The 27,090-nt window shown below is 43.3% G+C and overlaps 1 protein-coding gene and 1 long non-coding RNA gene across 7 annotated transcripts in view; one reads left to right on the plus strand and one right to left on the minus strand.

Moving 5' to 3' along the window:
- The window catches only part of LOC100513188, a 32,189-nt gene that overhangs the window by 2,075 nt on the left and 3,024 nt on the right, over window positions 1-27,090 (plus strand). The window contains exons 2-4 of one of the 5 annotated variants that reach the window (XR_002340239.1): window positions 4,237-4,569; window positions 7,920-8,065; window positions 19,592-19,751. This is a non-coding gene — a long non-coding RNA (uncharacterized LOC100513188). Of the gene's footprint in view, window positions 1-4,236; window positions 4,570-5,286; window positions 5,448-7,919; window positions 8,417-19,591; window positions 19,752-27,090 lie in introns of those variants that run through there. The other 4 variants (XR_002340238.1, XR_002340240.1, XR_002340237.1 and 1 more) reach the window with 4 other exon arrangements.
- WEE2 (WEE1 homolog 2) lies at window positions 1,032-26,735 on the minus strand. 2 transcript variants are annotated; one of them, NM_001097507.2, is given in 12 exon segments: window positions 1,032-1,199; window positions 1,831-2,092; window positions 4,419-4,561; window positions 6,537-6,707; window positions 7,699-7,784; window positions 7,896-8,003; window positions 8,651-8,797; window positions 13,084-13,205; window positions 14,914-15,086; window positions 17,481-17,532; window positions 19,538-19,731; window positions 25,462-25,856. In NM_001097507.2, coding segments are annotated over 11 exon segments (1,698 nt in total). In that variant the 5' UTR covers window positions 25,807-25,856; the 3' UTR covers window positions 1,032-1,199; window positions 1,831-1,935.

Genomic DNA, 27,090 nt, shown 5'->3' on the forward strand with positions numbered 1-27,090 from the left:
AAAAAAAAAAAATTTCTTTAACTCAAGATTATCTGTTGGCACTTTAATATCAGTGTTCATGTTTAAGGTATGTCTATAGAAATGCAACATATTTATCTCCTGAAATATGTGTATTCGGTGGCTCTTAAGATTGTCAGCTCAGTGATGTTGGTACTTGATAGTTTGATATTTAATAGTTAGATCCTGAGTTATCATGTGGTCTCAGTGCAGAAATAGAACTTCATGACTGAGGATGGAGCTTTTTGCTGAGGCAAGGGGTAAACTTCCAACTGAAATGGAAGGGATTAAATCCCGAGCCTGGTGAAGACCCAGTCCCTGTCACACTCAGTGTCTGTGCAGCTGCCTGGTCTTTTGGTGACTCCCTGCTGTGGAGAGCCCAGCAAAGGGAAAGGGAGAGAAACCACTGGCACCAGGTCCATTCAGGTGCTGGGGGAGGCTTTGTGGAACACAGAAGAGAAGGGGTCATAGACCCTAAGAAGTAGCTGTCAGCGCCTGAGAAGACAAGAATTCTGGTCTGTGCGTTGCATACTCTTAATAATATACCTGCAAGGGACACAGCAGGTGTTCATGGAAGAAAGAGATAAATTAACTCAGTTTGAAAACCTGAATCAAGACTAGTTTTTTTTTAAATTCCCATGGGCAATGTAGAGCACTGTAGCCCCACTTATTGCAGGGAAGAAATTGCCGCTCCTAAACAAAAAAATGGTATGATAGTTTATTCAATTTTAAAAGCTCAATTTGCTTTTTAAAATTAAGGGGAAAGAATATAAGGCAGCAGAAAAGCTTACAAGCCCTTCAGAGGTTCACATCATTCATATGACACAACTAGAAGTTCTCAAAAGCCTTTATGACCAACGTTTTATATCATAGCCTGGCCATTATTAGCTTTTAGGGCCGTGGAGCTGGGCCTTAAAGCCAAGACCTATTAGTACCAGCCTACTGAATTCTCTCTCCTATCTACTCATGAAATGGTTTCCAACATCAATTTCTCATCCTTTGTTAGGTGCATATTTACAAATAAGAAGGCTTTGTTTCTATTTGGCTTTGGACAAGATAAAAACCTTTATTTACAGACATTCTGTTCCTTTCAAAATATGTACAGAGTAAAGGATTTGGATAAATACGGTAAATCACGGGAAGAAAAGCCAATTTCTGATAAAATCAAGGAGGAATTGGTGACACCCAGAAAATAAAAAATCCTTATAGTTACAAGAGTCTCGGGGCAAACAGACTGAGGGAGAGCAAACCCCATCACATTTCCCTCAAACTCTACCCAGTGTTTTGTTCCTTACTCAGAAATGTTCCTTGTTCAGAAATGTCAAGTTATGTCGTCGTATTTCTACCCACCTCACATAATGAAGACATTTACTTGATAAATACTGTATCAGAGAAAGGGGTGATCTCCATTCAGAGAGTACAGCGAGAAAACTACTTGCTCCAAGTGACTGAGAAATCTTTACGGAATAAAATCATATAACCCAGGAAACACTCAAAATCCAGGCACATCTTCTGGCAAGCTGTCGCCTCAACTCAAAACAAAATTGAATTCCTTTCTGTTTGCAGGGAGAGTCCCTGGGATCCTTGGTACATAGGCCGGCAACCTCCTCCTAGTCCACGGGCTACACTGGGGGCTGCTTCCGTGCCCGGGCCTTCCCCTTGTGCATCAGCAGATGTGAGAAGTGAACAAACTGTTGATGGGTCATGTTAGGAATGTAACGAGAGAGAAGTGGTTGCCAATTATAGTACCTGTGACCATTGCTGCTAAGAATCATCCTCAGTAGCTGTCAGATCTTGGCTGTAAGTGCTAACTTAGGAATGGCTTTTGAAATCTTTGGGCACTCAAGTTGGTTAGTCTCTCCCTTTACAAGAGAAAGGTTTACAAGGTCAGTTTCTAGGTTGGGGATGAAAGGCGAGTTGGGGCGGCAGAAGGAGTTCCTATGGGGAAGACTGCCCCCAGGTGAAGCTTGAAGACTTGGCACTCTTCCCTCCCACCAGGCGTCTGGTGCTTCTTGATCCTGTGTGGGTCCCAGTGACCCCGGGGCTACTCTGGCCCTCCTTGGAGGACTGGGCCCGCTGGACTTCTTTCAGCTCCCTGGCAATGAAAGAAGAAAAACAAAGGTCACTTAGTCCTACACTAGAGATAATGTTTGTGATCAAAACTCACATCGATTTGGAGTTTCCCCTTGTGGCTCCATGGAAATGAACCTGACTAGTATCTATGAAGATGTAGGTTTGATCCCTGGCCTCGCTCAGTGGGTTAAGAACCCAGCATTGCCGTGAGCTATGGTGTAGGTCACAGATGTGGCTGGGAACCGGTGTGGCTGTGGCTTCGGTGTAGGCCAGCAGCTGTGGCTCCAGTTCGACCTGTGGCCCAGGAACTTACATATGCCACAAGTACGACCCTAAAAAGCAACAAAAATAAAAACCAACCAATTTTTCTTTTTATTTCAGTATTTCTAGAAACAAACCTGAGCTATACACAGAATAGAAAATTAGCTCCCATTATCTTTTAAAAAATGGCTGGCACACATGTGCCACAGCACAGGGTAGGTTTAGTTTCCTGAATCCTACTGATTTGGGGCATAAATGGTCTTTAAAATTAAAGAAAAATAAGGGAACAACACTACAGGTTATATATGAAAGCCACAAGCGTCCACAAAACATAGCCCAAATCTGGCTTGCCACCTGTTTTCATAAATAAAGTCCTATTGGTTCTGAGCCATTCTCATTAATTTATCTATCATCTGTGGCTGCTTTCGCATCACTGCGGGAGAGCTGAGTCATATGGCCCACAAAGGGCAAAATACTTACTGTTTCGTTCTTTACAGAAAGCTTGCCAACCCTGGTCTAGACAGTTTCAGGAAGGTGTCTGTCCCACCTCTATGAGGGGTGCTCACTACTGGTGGTGGCTCATGACAAGCACCCTGTACTGAGTGGCTGGCTTCACAGAGTGTATGCACCACATCTTAGGGAATACTTACAGTCTTAGGACAACATATAAATAAGTATTTGTATTTTATTTGTTAGCGAAACTAGGGCAGAAAAATAGTAAGTTACTCTTTACGAAGGATTACTTCACTAAAGGCTGGGAGTCTCCACAACTCACTGCCAAGAAATCATTTGGGGCCTTTGCAAACCAATCATGCTACGATGGATTGCACATCCAAAAGAAGTTGGACTTCTAAGCTTGTTTTAGACAAAGACCTTTTTTTTTTTTCTTTTCTTTTTGTTTTGCTTCTTAGGGCCATACCCAAGGCATATAAAAGTTCCCAGGCTAGGAGTCAAATTGGTGCTGCAGCTGCTGGTCAATACCACAGCCGAGGATCCGAGTAACACAGGATCCAAGCCACATCTGCAGCATACACCACAGCTCATGGCAATGCCGGATCGTTAACCCACTGAGCGGGGCCAGGGATCGAACGTGCATCCTCATGGATACTAGTCAGATTCGTTACCACTAAGCCACAACAGGAACTTCTAGACAAGGAATATTTTTCATCTCCTTTTATATTAACAACAGTGCATGGTGTAGTAATAATTACTTGAAAATGCCTTCAGAATCCTGCTTAAACACTACTACCCGACTTTTAGACTAACAAGCCCTTGGAGTTCCCATCGTAGCGCAGTGGTTAACAAATCCAACTAGAAACCATGAGGTTGCGGGTTCGATCCCTGGCCTCAGTCAGTGGGTTAAGGATCCGGCGTTGCCGTGAGCTGTGGTGTAGGTTGCAGATGCAGCTCAGATCCCAAGTTGCTGTGGCTCTGGTACAGGCCGGTGGCTACAGCTTCAATTAGACCCCGAGCCTGGGAACTCCATTTGCTGCAGGAGCGGCCTTAGAAAAGACAAAAAAAAAAAAAAAAAAAAAGAAAGAAAGAAAGAAATAGAATAGAATAACAAGCCCACCCTATCTAATTAATTTCCATTTGTTAAATGAAAGAAGAGATTAATAAACACACACATCAATACAAGCTTACATGAATAAATAGGACTGCTTCCTTCGACTTGGAAAAATTCCTCTTTCTCTAAACATGCACTCAGACAGGAAATCTGCCTGCCCTGAGATTTAATGGATTTCTCTTGGGTCTCGTCCCACCTTGACTGTGGTTATCTTACTATTAGTGATCATCCACCAGGTACTTGAGTAGCTGTTGTCACTCAGAATCCTGCTAATTTTCTTTACCAGTTGCATTTCCTTGTATTCACTGGCATTAACTGGAATTTTCTCTCCCATGCAGTCTAGGCACAGAGCCCCCAACCCCTTGTTACAGAAGGCCCCGTGCTGCTAGCCTCTTTGCAGGCAGGGGCCTCTGTGTGAGAATGTTGGATTCCACTTCACTGCTTAGAGAAGATACTCCAGACTAGTCATGCCATTGTGAGAAGTACACCAGTAGATTACTTTCTGAACTCCGAAAGCTACCTTTCCAGTGTGGCTGTCTTGAACTTTTCCAAGTTCAGTTGCTGCTGAAGCTCTTCTGTTCTCCCCAGGGAGGGACAAAGAACTCGACTTCTGGTCAGAGCTGCCGCAGAAGGTCTCGCCACTGGATCAGGGTCGATCATGTCCTGATGAGGTAGGACCAGAAGGAAGGAAACAGAAGCTTCACTGCTGGGAAAAGCTCCCTACCCAAGCCAACTCCAACCCAGCTGCCTGTGGTGGAGTTTGTGAAACTCTGCTTCTCCTTTGTGCAAGGGAAGACATAAATGAAAACTTAGCTCCACCTGGGAGAGGAAATCATTCCTCTCCGGTAGCATCTATCACCTCCATACCTTTGGCTTGTCGTTAAGTATCATAATTTAGATCTGGCTGAATGATGAACTTGTCAATGCCTTCATTTTAAACAGTAAGAAACTGAGGTCCCGAGTTAAAAAGTGGCTTGCCAGGTTGACAGGACCAAGACGAAAACCCTGGGCATCCAACTCCTTGTTCAGCTCTTTCCACCCTCAACATGCTCATTTTTCACTTAAAATCAGTTAAGGGTATCCCACCAAGACGGCATTCCTATGGCACGTATCTTCAGGTAGAGGAGGTCTATAACCTAAAATGACTGGAATATGCTAAAAGTACCAAGTTAGACACAGCCATTAGCAGTGTCAAATAAGCCAACACTGGCCCTGCCACTTGGGACCCACATCCAGAGCCAGCCCCACCACTTAGGATGTAGCCTTGAGCAAGTCATTCACCTTTGCTGAAACTGTTCCCATTTCCTGATACGTATACGTGGGATAGCGATAGTCTCCTTCTGGACTGTTGTAGGAGTTAAATGGATTAACTTCCATGTATTCCCTAGTACAGGGCCAGCCCTGAGGTACCCAGTAAGTAGCAACTGCATCCAAGAGCAATTTACACATAGAAACAGGTGACTAGACTGAGACTCAGAGCCCACGGTGAGCAAGGGAAAGCCGAAGGGAGGAAGAAGGACACGTTGGGAACTGCACTTGACCTTCTCAGGTAAACTGTTGACCTCAAAGTTACCTCCATATGAGAGTAGATATTTCTAAGGCTATTTTAGGGATTCTAACCAATTCTGTTCCTTGAGCCATGAAGTTTACTAGGAAAACAAAAAAGTCTAAGCTTCTCCACAGTGTATGTAACTTTTTTACGTCTTTGTTTCAACAAAGTATCTTCCTTTCCTTGTCTTAGTAGGTACAAGTAAGGTATAGATTCCTAAATTAACACTATGCCCTTTTTGTTGTTGTTGTTGTTGTTGTTGCCTTTTTAGGGCTGTACCCAGGCTACAGGCCGAATCGAAACCATAGCTGCCAGCCTATGCCACAGCCACAGCCACATCAGATCCAAGCCATGTCTGCAACCTACGCCACAGCTCACGGCACTGAGTGAGGCCAGGGATCGAACTTGCAGCCTTGTGGTTACTAGTCAGATTCATTTCCACTGAGCCACGATGGGAACTCTAACACTATGCCTTTCTTCCAATAGCTCAAATGACTGGTAGTATTGTCAAGTTATCCATCAATGACATAGCTTACATTTCCTCTATACATTCAAAATTCAATTTTTTGAGTAATATCTCAGTTACCATTGACAATAGTTAAAGCCCTGAACTAACATTCTAAAGAGCAGGTTTGATTTCGGAATTAGTCACCTATCAAAAATTAAATACAGGAGTTCCCGTCGTGGTGCAGTGGTTAACGAATCCAACTCAGAACCATGAGGCTGAGGGTTCGGTCCCTGCCCTTGCTCAGTAGGTTAATGATCCGGCATTGCCGTGAGCTGTGGTGTAGGCTGGCAGCTGTAGCTCCAATTAGACCCCTAGCCTGGGAACCTCCATATGCTGTGGGAGCAGCCCAAGAAATGGCAAAGAAACCAAAAAAAAAAAAAAAAATATATATATATATATATATGAAATACAAGTCAAGGAACTGCTCCAAGCACTGGTTTCCTCAGCTGACCACCTCACAGGGTTGTTAGGAAGGGCAAATAAAAAAAAAAAAAATGTAACAGCATTTTAAAACTGTAATGTTACATTAAAAAAAAAAAAACAGACATTTCCTCTTCTCTTCATTTCATAAGAGATACCACCTTGAGTAGATTGTAAAATTCTTTGGAGAGGTCCTGAGGAATGTTCGGAAGTTGCCCCTCACGGATGTGATGCCAGGAGGTGCCATTGGTGGGTAACGCCTCTGCTCCCGCAGCCACGGCGATGGTCAGTCCCAAGGCAAATATGTCCGCTTTGGGAAGGTGCTGGTAATTCTTCAAAACAGAAGACAGGAAAGCCCGTTAGTGAAGTAAGTCTAGACTAAAATGCAGCTGGTAATTGAGTACATATGAGCTTAGACACAACAAGCAAGGTCATCTCTGCTGTGGTTGGGGTCTCTTTCTAGAGAAGGCAGAGCGTAAATTCTCGGATTTACACTGTCATGCCCTGGGGAGACTGAGGCAGAATCTTACTGCTCTCTCAGGCTCAAAGAGGCTTGAAGCATAGATTGGCTGATCAGAGACAGAAAAGTCTCCTTTTTTTTTTCCTGATCCTCATCCTGTGGAAAGTTAAATCCTTCTTAGATCAGACTCCACAGACATCTCAGGAGGTGGGAATAACTATAAGGCATTTCAGTGACCAAAGCTGGTAATTCCATCAAAAGGATGGTAAACATGATAAAGATGGGTTGGACCAATAAAGGCTTCCTTTCTACCAGGAAATCCTTAAGTGCAGGAATTCTAAGAGGTGCTAGAAACAATAAAGTGCCTTTATCAAAAAAGGCCAAAAACCCAGTACATGGAGTTCCCATCATGGCTCAGTGGTTAACAAATCTGGCCAGGGTTCGATCCCTGGCCTCACTCAGTGGGTTAAGGATCCAGCATTGCCATGAGCTGTGGTGTAGGTCGCAGATGTGGCTCGGATCTGGCATTGCTGTGGCTGTGGTGTAGGCCGGTGGCTACAGCTCTGATTAAACCCCTAGCCTGGGAACCTCCACATGCTGTGGGTGTGGCCCTAGAAAAGACAGAAAGACAAAAAAACCCAAAACCCAGTACAAATATTGATTAATCCATGATTAAGCCAGCTTTCCCTGTGCTTTTTTGGAAAAGTTTTTCTCCTATCTTTGGTCTCGAGTCTGGATAGAAAAAGGATAGTGTAAATTTAAATTATAAATATATACTTTTCATTTCTTGCATTGTCAACCTTCATTTGAGAGTCAGGAGATTTGATGGATTATAAAATCGCTTCCACTTCGCTGAGCTATACCTCTTGCAGAATCTCCTTTGCCAGGAAGCGACTGTCTCCCTCTTCCACTTGGGGTTCACTGATTGATGTCACATGACCCAAGTCCCCTAAAGAAAGAAACCAAGTTCTTTAAAAGCATGTCTTTCTTAAAACTGGAATAAATGGAGTTATCGGCATACATTTTATGAGATAATAGTCTGGTTACAAGGCAGACTAACCAATTTTATACGTCACATTGGCAGAGAGGAACCAGTCAGCTTCATTTTCAGCCTCTTCCGGGACAACAGGAGAGTCACTCGGTATCTTATGACAGATGAAGATGTTACCTGGGAAGAGAATTGTTGCAAGTAACGATTCCTAAATTTTTTTGCTGCAGAGATTCTTTTCTGTAAGTGACAGTTCTGTCCCCCTCTTTTTCTGTGTGCATGTGACAAAACTACCAAGGTTTCTTTTCTCGCATGGAATCTCACACTACTTCTGGACCCCTGAGTGATTAGCACCTATTTACATGAAACTGAGACCACAAACATGCCCCATCACCTGAAGAGGCAGGTGGCCTCCCAACAAAGAAATAATCAAAAACACAAAATAGTCACAGCAGTTTCTCGTGTTTCACATAAATAAGCACCTCAACCATTCATTTCTGCTCACTTTGATTATGGCTGAGCGAGAAAGACCATAGTTGTAAAAAATATGCTGTCACTTGTCTATGCAGTAAATTAAATACTTAATTTTCATACTTGGGCTTCACACTCTGGGAACCTTTTCTCTCCCTGTCCCTTAGGCCCTGGGTCTAAATGGTTAAAGCTGTTGAACTGAAATTTGGGCAGTGGAGGGGAGAAGGGGAATTGATGAAAGGGATTCTTCCAGCAAAGAGCACCTTTGACACTTGATAGACACACAGGCACAGATTCTGACAACAATGGGAAAAGAACGAAATACAGCCAGAGGAGCCGAGGAGAGCCGTACTGACTGGGTTTGATGTCCATATGCACCATGCCATAGTTGTGGATGTACTTAAGCCCCAGGGAAATCTGTAGAAGGATGTCCTTGAGTTTCGGCTCTTGGAAATGATTGCCAGACTTTGCATTTTCAGATATAGCAGCCTGCAAGCTCCCACCTAGGAAAGAACAACAGAGCGGAGCCCCACAGAATGAGAGGAAAGGTCTGAATCTTATAAATGAAAGCATAGTAAACAGTCAGCAAATTCCTCATAAATAAAACTGGGCCCAACAAGCCTCAATTAGTTCAATGTCAGTGTGTCAGTGTGAAACATAATATCTGCCCTCTGTGTGTGCCACAGACATACTGGAAAGAAGAAGTAAGGGCCTTTAAAGAGGAAGAGAAAATGCTATATCCTAGGTAGTCAGCACTGGCCCTATTGCCTTGACTATGCCCCCAACTGAAGTTTTACCTAGTCGTTAACCAGAGGGCCAATCAGCCCTAGTCGTAGAGCTACTGTGATGTTGATGAATCATTCCATGTTAGTGTCAAGCTAGTAATTACAGGCCATTAGCAATTTTTATGTCATCGATTCCAAGTTTAATTCCATTAAAATATTTATCATGAAATAACATGATTATTGACCCAAGGAAAATACAAAACCTCAGTAAACACCTAAACCCTATTTGAGTCACAGTATTTGTACATTGACTATTTATCATTGTTAGCAATAAAATAATAATAGTAACAGTAAGGCCTGAGTGCATCTGACTACCTGATCTTAAGTGCCCCATCCTCAGGTGTTAGAATGCCTCTGCGCCCTTTGTTTCATTAATTAGCGTTTGTTGGCAGCCTCTTGCGTCACATGAGGAGTCCGGGGGTCTCCCTGTCAGTTGTAAAGCCCATAGCTCCACCCTCAGGTATGTATCAGAACAGTAGGATCTGAGACGGTAACTGTACTTTTAAGGAAATGTATACCTAAAAGTGTGCAGTGTAGGGAGTTCCTGTGGTGGCACAGCAGAAACGAACCCCACTAGTGTCCGTGAGGACGCAGGTTGGATCGCTGGCCTCGCTCGGTGGGTTGGACATTCGGCATTACCATGAGCTGTGGTGTAGGTGGCAGATGAGTCTTGGAGGTGGCGTGTTGTGGCTGTGACTGATTTGACCCCTAGGCGGAGTACTTCCATGTGCCGCAAGTGCGGCCCTAAAAAGAAAAAAGAAAAGGAAAAACAGTATGCAATGTACGGGTTGAGCTGCCCTTTTAAATTCAGTTCATAAAGGAGAATTCAGCCCCTTTCAGAAACACAAAAAGGGCTAAATAAAGTAAAGGGTTGTTGTGGCGGTTGTTGGCTTTTATTTTTCTCCTGGGAATCTTCTTAGGGAAGAATTACGTATGTAGATGACATTAGCTAGAAAGGAAGCGTAAGTAAAGAGTGCATTGCACTTATGAAAAAAGAAGTCCTGGTTGTTACAGAGTCAGGCTACTACTGGAAAACCTTCCCATTTCTGAGGCTGACCCAGAGGTGACTTGTTGGGGACCGTCTAGGGTGGCAGAGGAGCAGGCACCATAGCTCTGCCCTTCAAGTATGTATCAGGACAGTCATATTTGCTCAGAGGGGGAACCAGGTGACTTCAAGTCTCTAATAGTTACAAGCTAAGGTGTCTAAACATCCTAATTTATAATCGAAGTTAAAACTGCAAGTGTACATGTCCCAGCCTCACTGCTCTGAGAGGCTGGGGGTAGAGGGTGAGGCTGGTGTGGGGAAACAGCTCGAGGATGAAGAGATGAGGGAGAGGGTGCAGGCAGACGCAAGGAGCCCCGGCTCCTCTGCTACCTTACTTTGGGCCTGTTATCCTCTATTTGGGGCCACTGGGCAGAGTGTCCCCATGGGTTATTCATTAACTACAAACAAGGCATAAGAGCATGGTTTATTTTCCATGAGCCGTTCACAGAGAATCCCCCTAATCTGTCCCGTCTGATCCAAACTCTGCCCAGTCTTGAAGACCCACTACAGCCTTCCCACACTTTACCTGCTGATCGGCTCTGCTCCCATAGGGGTCACCCAAGTCCAGTTAGTCTCCTTGCCATCCGCTAGACCAGACCCAGACCCAGTACCATGCTTGTAGCCTGCATGCTATTCCCCTTACTGGAGGTCTTCCCTCAGCCTCCCTAAACTCTGTGAATCCTTCTGCCAGGTCTCCTTCAGGTCTTACCTCCTTTATGAGATTTTTTTCTCAGGCCATGCTAATAACAAGTATTACCAGGTTCTTACCATGCATTGGGACTTGACTTCCTGCTAGCAATTGACATAGGTTATTGCTAATAACCTTATTGCTGATTCCCAAAACTACTCCCTTAGTATTACTGTCTTTTTACTCCGTGAGAATAAGTGACATCCCACTGATCCTATAACTAGTAGGTGGCAGAGCTGAGTTTTGAACCCACGTCTGCCTGCCTAACACCCAGGCTCATCCCACCATGCTGGGCTGCCTCTTGCTCACACTCAAAGCTCTGAACACCTTTTATCCATGGTTGTGCCATCCGGCTTTGCAACAGCTGGTCTCTTGTGTGTTCACTGTAAGAGAGCAAATGGAATAAAGCTCCTTGAAGATAATGACCGACCTACCTTATCTCGCTCTGTGCCATTTCTCACCCTAGAGCTTAACACAGCCCATACAAGGTATTCCAACACTGAAAAGAGTTCGATGATTTGTAATAGAACAGTCACTTCATCTTATCCTTTTTGAAAATTTGAAACTTTCCCATGGCCCCAATTAAAATTTACATTGCCTGCAGGTTTAAAGTTAGTTTTTTTTTGTTTTTGTTTTTTGGCTTGTTTGGTTCTTAATTTGATACTACCTTTGTTAGTAGCTAAATATCATGATAATAAAAATCAATCTTTGTAGAGAGAGGGAAGAAAAAAGAATAGGGAATCTCAATTTATGATGAGAGGAAATTAAGAAGAGGGTAAGATTAAAAAGTCTCAACCTCTCAATCACAAGTATGAGGAAAGGGTCCATTTTTTTAATCCCAAAGAAACTTTTAGAAAAAGAGGTTTGGAGTGAGCTTATTAAAGGAAAAACTTCATCAAGTTCACAGGTAAGGCTATGAGAAAAGCAGGCTACAAAGAAACAATAAAGGACATGCCAAATCATTATATTCTAGGGTATGTGTACCATTGTCTGTGTTTCTAGCATTTTGTAATGTTGTTTACATACCTACTTGTTTAACGAGTAATGTACACAATGATGGAACTTCCTCACTGATCACTGTCCCCAAAAGCCAGGCTGGACATTCCTACTCAGGGCTACCCGGTGATTTCTAAACTTACCTGAGGACCAACTCAGCATTAAAGAAACTCAGGGTGGGGTATGTATGTCAGGTGGGATGCCATTAGCCAATATGACTGTGACTAAAACATGGACTGCAAAATACAGACACATCCTAAAATGATGGAAAGCCTCCATTCCATTTTGTAGCACTTCCCTACCGCCGAACCTTTTGACGAAAAACATTTCCAACAACAATACATAACGACTGTTAAGTCACCCTCTAGATTAGAAATATTAGTCATGGATTAGAAATACGTTAATCCAAGGGAACACTCATTATGATTTAAATAGCCCAGAGTTACACTGGTTACCATATATGTACAGTCCTGAAGGACCCAGGTTCGTGTATCTGAGGTCGCTACGTTTCCGTTTCAGCACCCCACCCTGTGCCCTTACTCTGATGGGAACACTAGAAGCTCAAAAGTAAGAAAAAGAAGCATTAACAATCCCTAAACTCAGGAATCCAGTGGAAAGTTAATCAAAAGTTGGCTGCATAAGCTTACCACCCCTCCCCCAATGGTAGGGACTGTGGCTGACTTACACCTTTCAGAATACCTAGTAAATGGTACAAGGATGATGTACCACTCAAACCACTAGGGTAAAAGTTTCCTCAGTATTATCAAGTGTGAAGGATCGGATAGCTTCCATGTACCAGCTGCATCTCAGCTTTATTTATTTATTTATTTATTATTGCTTTTTAGGGCCACACTGGTGGCATATGGAGGTTCCAGGCTAGGGGATCTAATCAGAGCTACAGCTGTGGCCTATGCCATAGCCACAGCCATGCCAGATCCAAGCCACGTCTGTGAGCCACACACCACAGCTCACAGAAACACTGGATCCTCAACCCACTGATCAAGGCCAGGGATCGAACCCACTACCTCATGGTTCCTAGTCAGATTCGTTTCCACTGGACCACGACAGGACCTCCATGCACCTCAGCTTTGAAAGAAATAGAGAATCGAATACACCTGAAACTCCTTTTTGGCTCAGCTCATTTTCCCCAGCTCTCTGCCTCCAAGCAAAACAGTAGTACAGACTTAGGTGTGGCTCTGCTCTACCTGCCTTTAAGTACAAGGAGGAGGCAAGGATTTTTTTCCAGACTTAGAAGATACTAGCCCACATACTCACCGTTGCAGTATTCATTCTGAATCATCATGTGGTCATCTTCCGCCCACGAAGAGTAGTAGCGGACCACATGGGGGTGGTGCCCAAGCACCGAGTGAGCATAAACTTCATGCATAGCCAGGTTCCTGAGAGACGGAAAAGTGTCGAGAAGAGGAAGTCAAGGTGATGTAGATGTGTCTTCACAAGACAAGATACGAGACATTGTTAATAATGGAAGAACATTGGAGTGCTTGGTTTGCTTACTGTTTTATCTCATTTAATCTTTTTTAAAAGATTTTTGTTTTTTCTATTATAGTTGATTTACAGTGTTCTGTCAATTTGTGCTGTACAGCAAAGTGACCCAGTCTCTCTCTCACTCACACACGTTTCTCACACTATCCTCCATCATGTTCCATCACAAGTGACTAGATATAGTTCCCTGTGCTACACAGCAGAATCTCATTGCCTATCCACTACAAATGCAGTAGTTTGTATCTACTAACCCCAAACTCCGAGTCCTTCCCACTTCCTCCCCCTTGGCAACCACAAATCTGCCTCCAAGTCCATGAGTTTCTTTTCTATAGAAAGGTTCATTTGTGCCATTGATTAGATTCCAGATATAAGTGATATCATATGGTATTTAGACATAGAAACAACCCAAATATCCATCAACAGATGAATGGATTAAGATGTGGTATATATACACAATGGAATACTACTCAGCCATAAAAAGGAACAAAATAATGCTATTTGCAGCAAGATGGATGGAACTGGAGACTCTCATACTAACTGAAGTCAAAAAGAGAAAGACAAATACCATATGATATTTCATTTAACCTTTATAACTCCTTGGTATGATATGGTGGCAAGGATGAAAGCCTTAGAAAATTAAGTGACTGGTCCAAAGTCAAGCTGGTGATAGAAGATTTAAGACCAGAACCTTGGTTGTCCTGGACCAAAGTTCACAGTGTCCTCATTGAACATGGCATATGTAGGGGAGTCTTAAGTGGTTACTACCTCAGCAGCAGACCAGCTTTGGTTCTTATATTCATTGTATCACAATCTAAAAACCTTGATGGTTTTAATGAGAAGTGGACTTGATTGTGGATATTGTGAAGGGCCCTCTACCTTCCTTATGAAGGCTAGATAGTAGAGTCAATATTTAACTCAGCCAGTGTGATACAGTCACAGGCATAGACAAAAGAGATGCATTATGGAATAAGAAATCCAATGCAAAAAAACAAAATGTAGTGCTTGATCAATTTCAATATAAAAATGAAGAATTCCAAAGTCACATTTCAGATTCAGTATTTTAGTCTTATATACCCAGATTCTTACAGAAGTGTTGGCTGAAAGTATTTGTTTTCCTTGCAAAAAGAGCTTTTGAACATTTAGTTCTGAGAATGAGATTTTAAATTACTGTTAATCTTTCCTTGCTTGATGTCTTTGAAACTAGATTATTAAAGTCATTATTACTACAAAGTAGAGGTAAACAATGAGTTAACAGTAACTCCCTAATTGGCCATACTTCTGATGAACTAAACAAGCACCAGAAGATCATTTCATAAATCTATTCATTAAAAAAAATGCAACAAGACCAATAGTGAAAGTCATAAGAACTACAAAAACAGAAACATGACATAATTCCAAATGCTCATGGTACATTTCAGGAAATAATTGATCTCTGATCTGGAAAATTCTAAAAGGTTATGAATGTGAGACAACATACAATGGAGGCAGTAATTTAAAAAAAAAAAGTACCAAGTAGTATGTTTTTAATTACATCAGTGCTATTACTCAAAATACTTTGACAAATTCGAGTTTATACTTCTAGTATATTTTAAAGGTACTCACTCATCTGACAATCCTGACACAGGTTTTGTGGAGCGTTTTATCGCATAAACACATCCATCCAGCCTCTTAATGCACTTGTAGACTGTCCCAAATTCCCCAACCCCGATTTTTTCTACCTCCAAGAATTCTTTTTCATAGCGACAAGCCATGTTGGTTTCTCGTAGAACACATCTCTGAAATATTGTAGTAAAAAGTTAGAATAATTCTTTATAATATATGGTGAACAACAAACTTAAGGCATATCATAGTCCTACATTTCTGTAAGTTTTCAAAAAGGCTTTTGAGGCAAGTCCATCGGATTCTGTCTGTGCCAGTATTCATGGTACCCAACTGCTGAGCACCTTCTCCGTGCCCTTTGTAACCTTCCATGAACTCTGTAGACATTTCCCTTTTCTATTTCATTACATCTTTTTCTATATTATCCCCCCTGTCTGGCTGTACTCTGCTTCCCTCTGTGTTCCTGGAGGGGACACCTCACTCACAGCCGGAGAGCTGTTCTCAGCCAAGGGAGTAGGTGGGCTCTTGGAGAAGAATGTTAGAAAACAAACAGAACACCTCTCTTTGACTTGTGTCTACTTGTCTCACATTCTGGCTGCTAATAGTTTCATCTCAGATTAAATAAACATACGGTGTTCAGTTTGCTTCCCAAAAAAACCTTAGTCTGGATAATAAAATTGTCACATTGAGGATTTCAGAATGAGTGCTCAGGTAAAGCAACCACTCCCCCTACTGGCCAACCAGAAACATCGCTCATTGTTCTGCTGATAAATAACCAGCAAATCATTCCACTCCTAAGTCCGTTTTCTCATTTGTAGGATGAGCATCATACCAACTGTGCCTCAGGGTCCTTTCAAATACTACATGAGAATCGTATACATTACATATATATGTAATATATAATAATATATATGTGTACAATTATATAATAATACATATATTAAGTTCTCAGTAAACAGTAGTTATGATAACAAAAATCTCCATGGATTTATCTGGCTCTTAATCCAAGCTGATTTGTCTCCATGAGATCATCGTTTCCCCATTAGTAAGAATTTTTTCAACCTAACTTTTGTGTTTTAAAAAACCTCTACTCGTTCTAGCTTTTCATTTTCCACATCCAATTCCAGTCAGCCTCATCAACAAGATCTATAACTTTTCTTGCAATGGAGTTCCCATTCTGGCTCAGCGGAAACAAACTCAACTGATATCCATGAGGACACAGGTTCAGTCCTTGGACTTGCTCAGTGGGTTAAGGATCCAGCGTGGCTGTGAGCTGTGGTGTAGGTCGCAGACGTGGCTCAGATCTGGTGTTGCTGTGGCTGTGGTACAGGCCAGCAGCTATTGCTCTGATTTGAACCCCTAGCCTGGGAACGTCCATATGCCACACTTGTGGCCCTAAAAAACAAAAAAAAAATTATATATATAAATAAAAATTTATGTATATATAAATAAAATTTATATAAAATTATATAAAAATATATCTATATGTATATACATTTATATAAATAAAAATATATATTTATATATAAGTAAAATTTATATATAAATAAAATTTATATATAAATGTATAATTATATAAAATAATTATATAAATTATAAATATATAAATTAAAACATACATTTATATATAAGTAAAAGTTTATATATATATATAAATTTTCCTTGCCCTTAGCCAGTCTCAAACTCTGTTTCCTCCATGTCTGGATTTTCTAGAGCTACCAGCCCTCTCTCCATCTCCTCTAAGAATAAGATTACCTTTGCAAAATGATGCTATAGAATCAGACAAACCTCATCATTCCCCATTGAGGAATCTATACTTCTGATCAGAGGCCTAAAGGCTCTGGTAGTTCTCTTACCATCTCACCTGTTATCTTACCAGCCACATCACCCCACCTCCCACATGTACCCTGAACATTATAATACCTGAAAACATGCCTATATTCAAATATCTTAATGCCAATGTAATAGTCCACTGACCTCACATTATAATCTCCTTGTCATTCTTCTATTACTGGACATTTAGTCATTTAGTACTCCCCCTCTTTTTTTTTTGCAATTATAGTTAGTGCTGCAGCAAACATCTCTGGTGATAATATTTGCGACATTTCCTTAGATTATCAAATGAAGGATACTAGATCAAAGATTGTGAACATTCTAAAACATAATAAATACACGTTGAAGAGCTAAAATTTTACATATAAACCCCCGGCTTTGTGTCACTTTTCTCTATTTCTTTTTCATTTTGGGACCTTAAATATCTTGATTTTCCCTTCACATCTGTACTTTTGGGAGTACAGAATTCTCCCGAGATGAAGGGCAGAAGCGGTAGCCTTTAATGTAAGAATATTCCAATGTCATGATTCAGCAATATAAGTATTAGACACTGTCTGGTCAAGTAACAACCAGCTAAGAATAGAGACCCTGATGAGGGTCCAGATAAATTCAGCTGCAGACGTATTTATTACGAGTGTGTAGAAGGTTGGGGAGGAGGGAAGGGAGAGAAGGAGGAGAAGGAGGCATGAGGATGAAACAGCCATGTTATGACAGCTGGACTAAAGAGCTGTGCTCACCTTGGCCGGCAGCCCTTTTTCTACTTTGCCTTCTTCCGGACCAGCTTCCTCCCTTGAAAAGAAAAAGTGGTATCGATGAATGAGTAGCACTTACTGAGCCTGGTCTGATGCTAAGTTGGGGGACTTGTAAGTAAGACGATTACCTCCCTTTTCAATCTGTATTTACGGACAGGGCTAAACACAAGTTTTCAATACAAGATCCTAGGACAGGACAAAACAAGATATCACAGGATACCATAGACAGCCCCCAATTAATTATTTCCTGCATAAAAGTCTTTCCCAGAAAAAAGAAGCTATGTAAGTAAAGATGCCAAAAATGAGTAGGAACCAGCCAAGGCAAAGAATGTGGGTTTTAGGCACAGAGAACAAGATATGTTGAGATGTAGAGGCAGGTGAGTACCCATGGAACATACTTGAAGCTATTAGGACTCTTCACCAGCATCTTTACAACACTCCCCACCAATCCCTGCCTCCCCCAGAATCTGGCCTGTCTGAAGTTCAAAGGCCAACTGCAAGTATAGCAGAGCATGCTCCATCCTTGGCTAAGAGGTTTTCAGGGACTTTTCATTAAGCCCAAGGCTCTGACAGCCATCCTCTTTGGCAGAAACAGATGCATTTTGGATCTTTAAGCAAGATTTTAGTCTCTAGATCAGGCACCTAGATTTTCTTCTGGAGAAGTATAGGCAGAAATGCAAGTGGAGGGGAATTCCTGTTGTACGTCAGCAGTAATGAACCTGACTGGTATCCAGGAGGATGGGGGTTCAATCCCTGGACTCCCTCAGTGGGTTAAGGATCCTGTGTGAGCAGTGGTGGGGGTTGCAGACTCGGTTTGGATCCCTCATTGCTGTGGCTGTGGCATAGACCAGGCTGGCAGCTGCAGCCCCGATTGGACCCCTAGCCTGGGAACTTCATATGCTGCAGGTATGGCCCTAAAATAAAAATTAAAAAAAAATGCAAGTGGAGGATGTCATACTTGTACAAATATATTGATGAGGGACTTGTGACTTCAATTTAATACTACATTCTCATACGTTACAAAATAACCACACACAAAGGAAGAAAAAGATACCCTCTCAGAATCATTAAGTGATTTTACTAAAGTGTCATCACTTTCAGGGCCAGGAAATCAAATCAGCAGTCTCTTGCTGCTAGCTTCAGCGGGAGGTGAGGCCACTCATTCGAATGGTTTCCAAAGAATCCTAAAGAGCTAAAATCAGTGGAATACTCAGCATCAACAGTGAAGCAGTGTTCTTGTGCTGCTGTCGTTCACTTAAGATCTGGGAAATAGTGTAGAGAAAACCTATTCTGCCCACAAGGCTAACACGTAGTCATCGATTCCAAAAGAACACAACACTTTAAGTGCTCTGCAAGCTTTTAGATTGTTAGCTGTGCATTTATTTTGCCAAGTACCTATGAGCCTAAATGACCACCTTGTTTCAAGTTTCTTCCATACTATTAAAAAAAAAAAAAAAAAAAAAAGGCAGCGTTAAAGCTACAGTAAAGAAAAATCTCTGAGTAATCTACAAACTCCTTGTTTAGGTGATTTCTGCCATCCAGTGGCCTTTGTGGAATAGCTCCGTTGGCATTCTGTTTATTAGCACCTCCAAAGGCAACACTGTTTGTCTTCGGCCAACCTTCCATCACCTGCAGAGAAGTTCAAATCCTTGCTCTGTAGCTCTTAGCACCATACAACTAGCCTCAAAACAGCAGCACACGCCCTGAAATGTGAACCCTACTTTTCCCTGCTGCTACTAGCCTCATGGAAACGGGAGCGAGCAGTTACCTTGAATTCACTTCCATAGCCTATTTCACTTCCTCGTGGAAGTCAGATGTATTGCTTACTCTGCCCTGTTCTTTTGTAGGACAGGCATTTTACTGTACACTTCAGAATGAACATATGTGGGCATCTCTGTGACCAAGCAGGTTAAGGGCAACGCGGAAGGAGGGACTGTGTAAACAGCATGTCAGTTCATGCACAGAGCCCTCTTTCCTAATCTTCCACACTCTTCTGCACTCGACCATCACTTCTCAAAAGTCATGGGCAGCAGGGCACTTACAGATCGCGTCGAGTTTTCCTCTTGCCATTGGATTTAAGGAACTGTCTTCTGTAGGACTCTGGGGTGAAGGGATTAATATTGACCAGAGCCAGAGAGGTCATCTCATCGGTGAGGGGACCAGGCGTGAGTCTCAGGTGCTTAGATCCTCGGGAAGGGAGCTTCCCTGTTGAAATCACTGACTGGCTCGAATGGCCCTGGATGAGGAGAACAAAAGGTAAGTCAGGATAAGGTTAGTTTGTATTTTTTTTAAAGCCTCTGTATTAGTTAGCTAGTTAATACTTGAGCCAAAGAATGTTATTGCTGAAAGGGGCCTTAGAGGTTTTATGATTCTGTTCACATGAGTTGCACCGTAACTGGTCCGCTTATGAAAAACTACAGTCCCAGTCTACCCTCAGATGGTTTTTTTGTTTTGGTTTGTTTTTTGTCTTTTTTTCTTTTTAGGGCCACACCCGCAGCATATGGAGGTTCCCAGGCTAAGGGTTTAATCAGAGCTGTTGCCACCAGCCTATGCCACAGCCACAGCAGATCCAAGCTGTGTCTGCGACCTAAACCACAGCTCACGGCAACGCTGGATCCTCCACACACTGAGCGAGGCCAGGGATCGAACCCGCAACCTCATGGTTCCTAGTCGGATTCATTTCCACTGCGCCATGATGGGAACTCCTACCTCTACATGTTTTGATGTTCAGGAATCAACACAGGAATCTGTACTTTTGTTAAGCTCCACCCCCTTCCCCTGGGCCATTCTGATAGCCAGCTACGAAACCACCCACTATGAAACCACCAATCCTTTTAAAGACAACGCTTAAGGTTAGACAATGGAAAATGACTCTAGAAGTCCTGGTCCTATGTTCTCAGACTTTAATTTTCCCGCCATTATTCATCCAGCACTTGGTGCTGACCAAGTAGCAGATGCCGGATTCGATGCTGAAGGACGCCAAAGTGAATTCCAGCTTCAAAGAATATGTAGTCACTATTTCTTCCATGCTTCAAAATACACACTTTGTACAAGAAGATTTCATAAACTGTCTACACATGGAAGAAGTTTCCAATTCCATTGAAAATGTAGCCCCAGGTGAGAAGAGCTCCATGAAGTGGGGTAAAGAGAATGAAAAGAAGTACCTTAAGCCCTCAAGTGGCAAGGCTTTGCAGTGGCTAAAACTAGCGTACCAGTAGGAAAATGTGCAGGACTTACCACTCCAAGTGGGGTATAGTAAGAGAACATAGGCCTAAAGCCGAAGCAGCACTAAATCACACAACTCAGGGGAGAAATCAAAGAATTCTGATGAGACAGCAGAATGCCATTATGACCTAAGGGGCAGGGGCCAGCGGAATAGCTGCGTTAGGGATCTAGTGTACAATAGTGGACCTGGGGTCATGAAATAACCTCATAATAGGGTCACTGTACTGGGAGGCTCTTTCTAAAAGAACTCTGTTTTGTTAGTATCTGCCCATGACTTTTTTTTTTTTTTCTCTTTTTGGCCACACCCAAGGCATGTGGAAGTTCCCTGGCTGGGGAATCAAACCCACACCACAGCAGCAACCCAAGCCACAGCAGTAACAAACCTGGATCCTTAACCTGCTGTGCCACCAAGGGACTCCCTCTGCCCATGACTTTTAAGTGTGGAAGCAGAAGCTGGATTACTGCAGGATTTACTACATAAAAATGTAGTTAAAGAATGTGAGGCTACAAAGAATAAATACTGAACTTATTCTAAATACCCACTGCATGATTGAGAGAAGCAGAAATGAAGGAAGCTATACAATTCCCATAGCAACCTAACACTTTTTTTAAATGAAGAAAATTATGTCATTGGCACAGGCAAGAGTTTTGCATATGTCTTATTGTTCGTAGGGCGAACAACCCTGGGGCTATCATCAGACAAAGCCATCAACTGACAAACTCAGTTTTCCTGTTAGTTGATTATAAGGGTTGAGAATTGGTTCAGAGGAAGTAAAACTGTACTGTATAATATTTCACAGTTGTCAATATGATTCAGGAAATGAATTTAGAATCCTAGTAAATCATTTTATTTTGTCTTTTTTTTTTTTTTTTTTTTTTTTTTAGGGCCATACCCACAGCATATGGAGGTTCCCAGGCTAGGGGTCGAATTGGAGCAACACAGAATCTGAGCTGCGTCCGCAGCCTACACCACAGCTCACAGAAACACTGGATCCTTAACCCAGTGATCGAGGCCAGGGATCGAACCTGCATCCTCATAGATGCTAGTCAAATTTGTTTCCACTGAGCCACGATGCAAACTCCTAGTAAATCATTTTCTGAAACAGTTTCTTGTGATGCTGATTATCACATGGAAAGTAAAATACACCTATCACATATCAAAGTGGATCATCCATACCTAGACCACTGCAGATAGCTTCAGTTGCTGCAGTTCAAGGACAATACAAGGGGCCTAGAAAATTTTTGGATAAAAGGAAGGACAAGTATTCATAGGGCAGACAGTGTCAGAGTTCCTAGTCTGGAAATAAGAATAAGATTCTGGAAATAAGTGATAAGATTTTAAAATATAGGGAAAGATTAATTAATATGGACTTTATTTGCTGGAATGATAGAATTATGAGTAATCCTTTTGAAATCTAAAAGAACATCATTTGCAACTAGATTTATGAAAGGGAGTTCTGCCTGGAAGTAAAGGCTATTGAAAATTTCTGGAAAGATGACCAGGTTGACCATTTAAGTGTGTTCCAGAGAGTATAGCTAATTCTGTAAGTAACAGCTCTATTACAGATGATTAAAATTAAGAACAGAAACTTGGGAAAATAGCTCCCTGACTTCCGAACATGGTGAAAGGAGGAAGCAGCAACCTCCCACTAAGACACAGCGTCATAGGGTCTGGGAAAGGTTTTAAAAACCCAGTTGGTACTAATGCTTGAGTCCCTGCTGCAACGTTCCTACCAATTGCTCAATCAGTGTATTCAGCATTGATTGGTTCAATGCATTCAGCCACAAGGACCTTCCTACCTGCGAAGGAAGTTCTTCCATCTCTAGATCATTCTTCTAGGATGTCCTTATGGTGACCTGAAGTCATTTCGCATGATTTCTCATCCCGTCCCATGGGCAAGGCTGAGCTAAGCCAGTCCTCCTTTCCTCTGCATCCCGGGTGTTAGCCTAACATCACAGATTCTCATGTCCCTGGCCCCTCTCCTCTGACCCTGACCCAAACTATGTCCTTCATCAAGTGTGTTTCTTCCTAGTTGCGTTTCCAGTTTCCCGCCCAAGCTCTGCCCTCAGATCTTGAAACTTCAAGGATTCCTAACCTGGACCACTTCCCTCCTTACTCTGGCACACAGGCTACTTGAACTTAAGACACATCAACTTCAACCACTTCTCAAGCACTGATGATATCCAAATGCCCATCTCCAGCATCGCTGAACCATGTATCCAAGGATTTATACCACATCTCTTTCTACAAACCTGTGCCTCCCGCAGTGGCAGCTACCTGGATTCAAGATACTATTTCTTCAAACAATCAGGAAGCCCCACCCTAGATCCCTCCTTTTCCTTCAACCCTTCCATCCAGTCAGTTACAGGTCCTGAACCTCTCTCACCTTATCACTGTCCACCACTGTTCTAGTTCAGGCCCCTCTCTTGTCAACAGATCTATTGTGAATACTGCCCTGCCCCCGTGGTCTCTCCCACTCCATTCCACCCTTCATGTAAAGGTCCCGATTTTTGAAAAATGCCCCTGATCAAAACCATTTAATGGGGGACTTCCCATTGTGGCTCAGTGGAAACAAATCTGACTAGGATCCATGATGATGTGGGTTCGATCCCTGGCCTCGCTCAGTGGGTAAAGGATCTAGTGTTGCCATGAACCGCGGTGTAGGTTGCAGATGTGGCTCGGATCCTGTGTTACTGTGGCTATGGTGTAGGCCGGCAGCTGGCTGTAGCTCTGATTGGACCCCTAGCCCGGAACTTCCACATGCTAAGGGTGCAGCCCTAAAAAAAACACCTACAGGATACAGTCTTGCCCCTGCCCACCTTCTCTGGCCCCAGGACCTGCACTCTCAACACAGACTCCTGCTGCTCTGAATAACACACACAGTTTTCCAGGTGTTGCGTGACCCTTCCCCTCCATAACCTGATAGATGCTTTTCCCTTGGCTCTGAGTTCTTGTGCCCTTCTTTTCCCAGCAAACTCCCACTTATCCTGTAAAACTACTCTCCAGCGTTACCTTCTTTGCAGAGGTTTCCCGGATAGCTTGACACTTAATTCCCCATTACTTCTCATCATGCTCTACCGCTGCTCTTGCATACCTGGCCTGGCCTTTATTTACTGTTGCTGTTTGTCTTTACTTATTGTGTTGGCACTTTGGGAGGCAGTAAATGGTTTGCCAGCAGAAGGTCTGCTAGCATATCACAGTGTTCCGTTTTCAATGAGTGGATGAAATATATATATGCTGTGTCATATTTCGTTGCCTGTATGCCCTCACCCAGAACCACATTCTCAGCCCACTCTGCCCCTCATTTCCATATATTAAAACCCGACCAGTTTTCATTGCCTTTCATATGCCTCCTTTCCCTTCATTCCTTTCCTGATCAACCCACTGAGAAGTAGTCTGACCAGAGACCTCTGACCACCTTTGAAGCACCTGTATCACCTAGTATCCGAGACACATCGCCCCTCCCAGAGACTGCCTTATGCTCCCAGCCCACAGTGGGTCCTCAGAAAAATAAAGGGATGATTGGTTATTGGGACCCTTGAAACACCCACAGATGGGCATGTGAGTTGGGCATTAAGGTATCGTGTCTATAATTCAGATAAGAAGCTTAGTATTTCCTGATAGGCGCCGTACCAGTACGCAGCAGGTACAAAAGAGACCTGCTGACAGTGGCTGCGCTGCCATCAGAAGCACAGCTGTTATGATGATGTTTTAAATACCTCAAGCTGAGCCAGCAGGAAGCCAAGCTAATTCCAGGCCTAAAGGCTCATGCACCATGGCGCCAGTCTCTCAGGTATCCCTGCCCCCACTGTGCTGTAATAACGTGAGTAATTTAATAGGAGACCAGTCGAAGCAAGAATGGGGGAAGATGCTTACTTGGGAGCTTTGCCCGTTTGCCATCCTCAGCAAGTTACCTCTTTGCTCACCTAGAAGAGCCGGCACCTCACTAGACCGAAAAGGGGGAGGACTTCCTTCTGGAGGGAGCAGCAGCAAAGAGAGTTAGGTTCAAATAGTGCATGTGAACATTCTTATATTAGGAAATATTAGTAAATAATCAAAGAAATAGAGCCAGTTGAGGGCATGGAAAGAACAATAGACTAAGTACCGAACATCATGTTTGCTGTCCTCTCTCTGCCACAGGCTAAGCTACAAGCCAGCTTCTCTCCTAAAACCTTGGTTTTCTCAGAGGTAGAGGACACAGGTCAGGCTGTAGGGCTCAGTATTTTTTTTTCCAGGTCCAATGGTCTTTAATTAGGAACTTTTTCCTCACCCAAGATTTATCTGTGGCCTCCACCAATGGCTTTTTTTTTTTCTTTTTTTTTTGGCTTTTAGAGCCACACCAGCCACATATGGACGTCCCCAGGCTAGGGGTCGAATCAGAGCTGCGAGCTGCCGGCCTACACTGCAGCCATAGCAACACAGGATCCACAACCCACTGAGTGAGACCAGGGATCGAACGCGCATCCTGATGGATCCTGGTGGGGCTCGTTACCACTCAGCCAACAACAGGAATTTCCCACCAATGGTTTTGAAACGAGAGCCAGCAAGACTCTTGATTCTGTTTTCTGGTAACTTTACGCTCCTCATTTTCCCCAGTAACTGTGTAGCTGGAGATACCCACAGCCTGGGAAGCACATCTACCACCCTCTCAAAAACGACTACCCCCTCATCTCCATCAGCTGAACGGAAGGATCAGGGGGCTCAGCATCCTGGCTCCCTCTTGCCCCACCAGGCACTTACTCTGGGAGTGAAGGGGCTCTCACAGTGTGGTGGCGGCTTGCTCTTGTCTGGCGGGGCCGGTGTTTCAGGCCGGGTGTGGGGGCGTGACACTGGAGTCCTCAAACCCTGATCCGGACTCGCTCTGTCTTTCACCTGAGGGGTGCTGAGCTCACAGACGTGATTGAGGGGAGTCCTGGGAGGTGTGAACTTGGCCTCGGAGTCCTGATGTCCACACCTCTCTGGCGTGTGGTACCGCACCTTTTTGCTCTCCTGTGCCTCCTTCTGCCCTTCATCCTCCTGCTCTTCTTCAGAATAGGAAAAGTTTAATTTCTGCTTCAGTTCTTTGTTGTCACCATTGTCACCCATCTCAGCCAAAGAGCTTTACAGCAGAGGCAAGAAGGCCCAGCAGAAGGGGACCCTACAGAGCTGCAGAAATAAGGAAGAGCAAAGGACGTAAGCTGGCAAGTTCCCCAGTTTTAGCCTGGCTTTCCTTCTGCCAGCTAACGTGGAGACACACCTCTGGTTTTCCTCACTTAAGTACCACCTGCCTGTAAGATCTCAGCTTATCCTTATTTCCATTCTGATTAAAGAAAGCTCCAAACTCCTTGAGCAATTATATCCAATTTATGTCTAGAATTCTCCTGGATATCCCGCAGACTCCCTGAACCCATGTGCGACCATTGGGTTCTTTGATTTAGCGTGGCTTAAAGAATATACATCGGCCCGTTGGGAACAGGCTCCTTATTGCAAAGGAATGATTTTCATTGTTTTTCACCTCTCCTCTTTTTTTAGAAATACTGGCCTCTCCCCTACTTCCCACCCAGCCAATGGCCGACAGCAGGTCATTAGAATCCAGCATCACCTGGATGTCATGAAGCTCCTTGAACAGCCGCTAACATATCTTGGCTGGAGTTCCTTTTCCTAAGAGACACACCTGAGATCTTTGCCGGACACACCTGCCCTCACTCAGGCACCTCCATGCCCTGCACCCACTAGGTGTTAGGAATTAAAGCTTTTGGGGCATCTGATACATTTTTACATTAAAAAGGGAGCAGTAGAAAGATCAGCCACACATAGAAGCAGATATGTATCACTTGAAAATGGCAATTTCTTTGGCCCCCCAAATGGCTTATTTTGTAAAATGTTTTCTTACTGTTTAGATATCTTTATCATACACTATTCAGTTTCTTTCTCAGGTAACACCCATGGGGAGGGTAAACAACTCTGAAGAAAAAAAAAGTTGGAGTTCCCGTCATGGCTCAAGCAGAAACGAACCTGACTAGCACCCACGAGGACTCAGGTTCGATCCCTGGCCTTGCTCAGTGAGTGAAGGATCTGGCGTGGCTGTGGCTGTGGTGTAGGCTGGCAGCTACAGTTCCAATTCGACCCCTAGCCTGGGAACCTCCATGTGCCGAGGGTGCGGCCCTAAAAAGACAAAAAAAAAAAAAAGGTCACCAATACTTTGTAGGAGAAACCATAGGAAAGGCAGTCCATGGCAAAGGGAAATGATAGAGACAAGCCTGTCCGTGTCCTCGGTGGAGACAAGATGCTGGAGGCACCGAACAGGAGGAGTTATTTGCACAACAGCCGTGGACCCAAAGAGAGAGAGGCGCTGAGAAGAGCTCAGTGTTGGCTGAAACAAACGTTGGG

Source organism: Sus scrofa, chromosome 18 (genome assembly GCF_000003025.6).
Source record: "Sus scrofa isolate TJ Tabasco breed Duroc chromosome 18, Sscrofa11.1, whole genome shotgun sequence".
Lineage (NCBI taxonomy): Eukaryota > Metazoa > Chordata > Mammalia > Artiodactyla > Suidae > Sus > Sus scrofa.

What these genes read in the sequence shown, in the direction of transcription:
- WEE2 (XM_021078406.1), bottom strand. Translation starts at nt 25,806, where the DNA reads ATGGGTGACAATGGTGACAACAAAGAACTGAAGCAGAAATTAAACTTT. An exon ending in AAAAAGGGCTGCCGGCCAAG is followed by an intron (nt 15,087 to 17,480) that starts GTGAGCACAGCT and finishes ACAATATTTCAG; the next exon opens with AGATGTGTTCTACGAGAAAC. An exon ending in GTGTCAGGATTGTCAGATGA is followed by an intron (nt 13,206 to 14,913) that starts GTGAGTACCTTT and finishes TCCGTCTCTCAG; the next exon opens with GAACCTGGCTATGCATGAAG.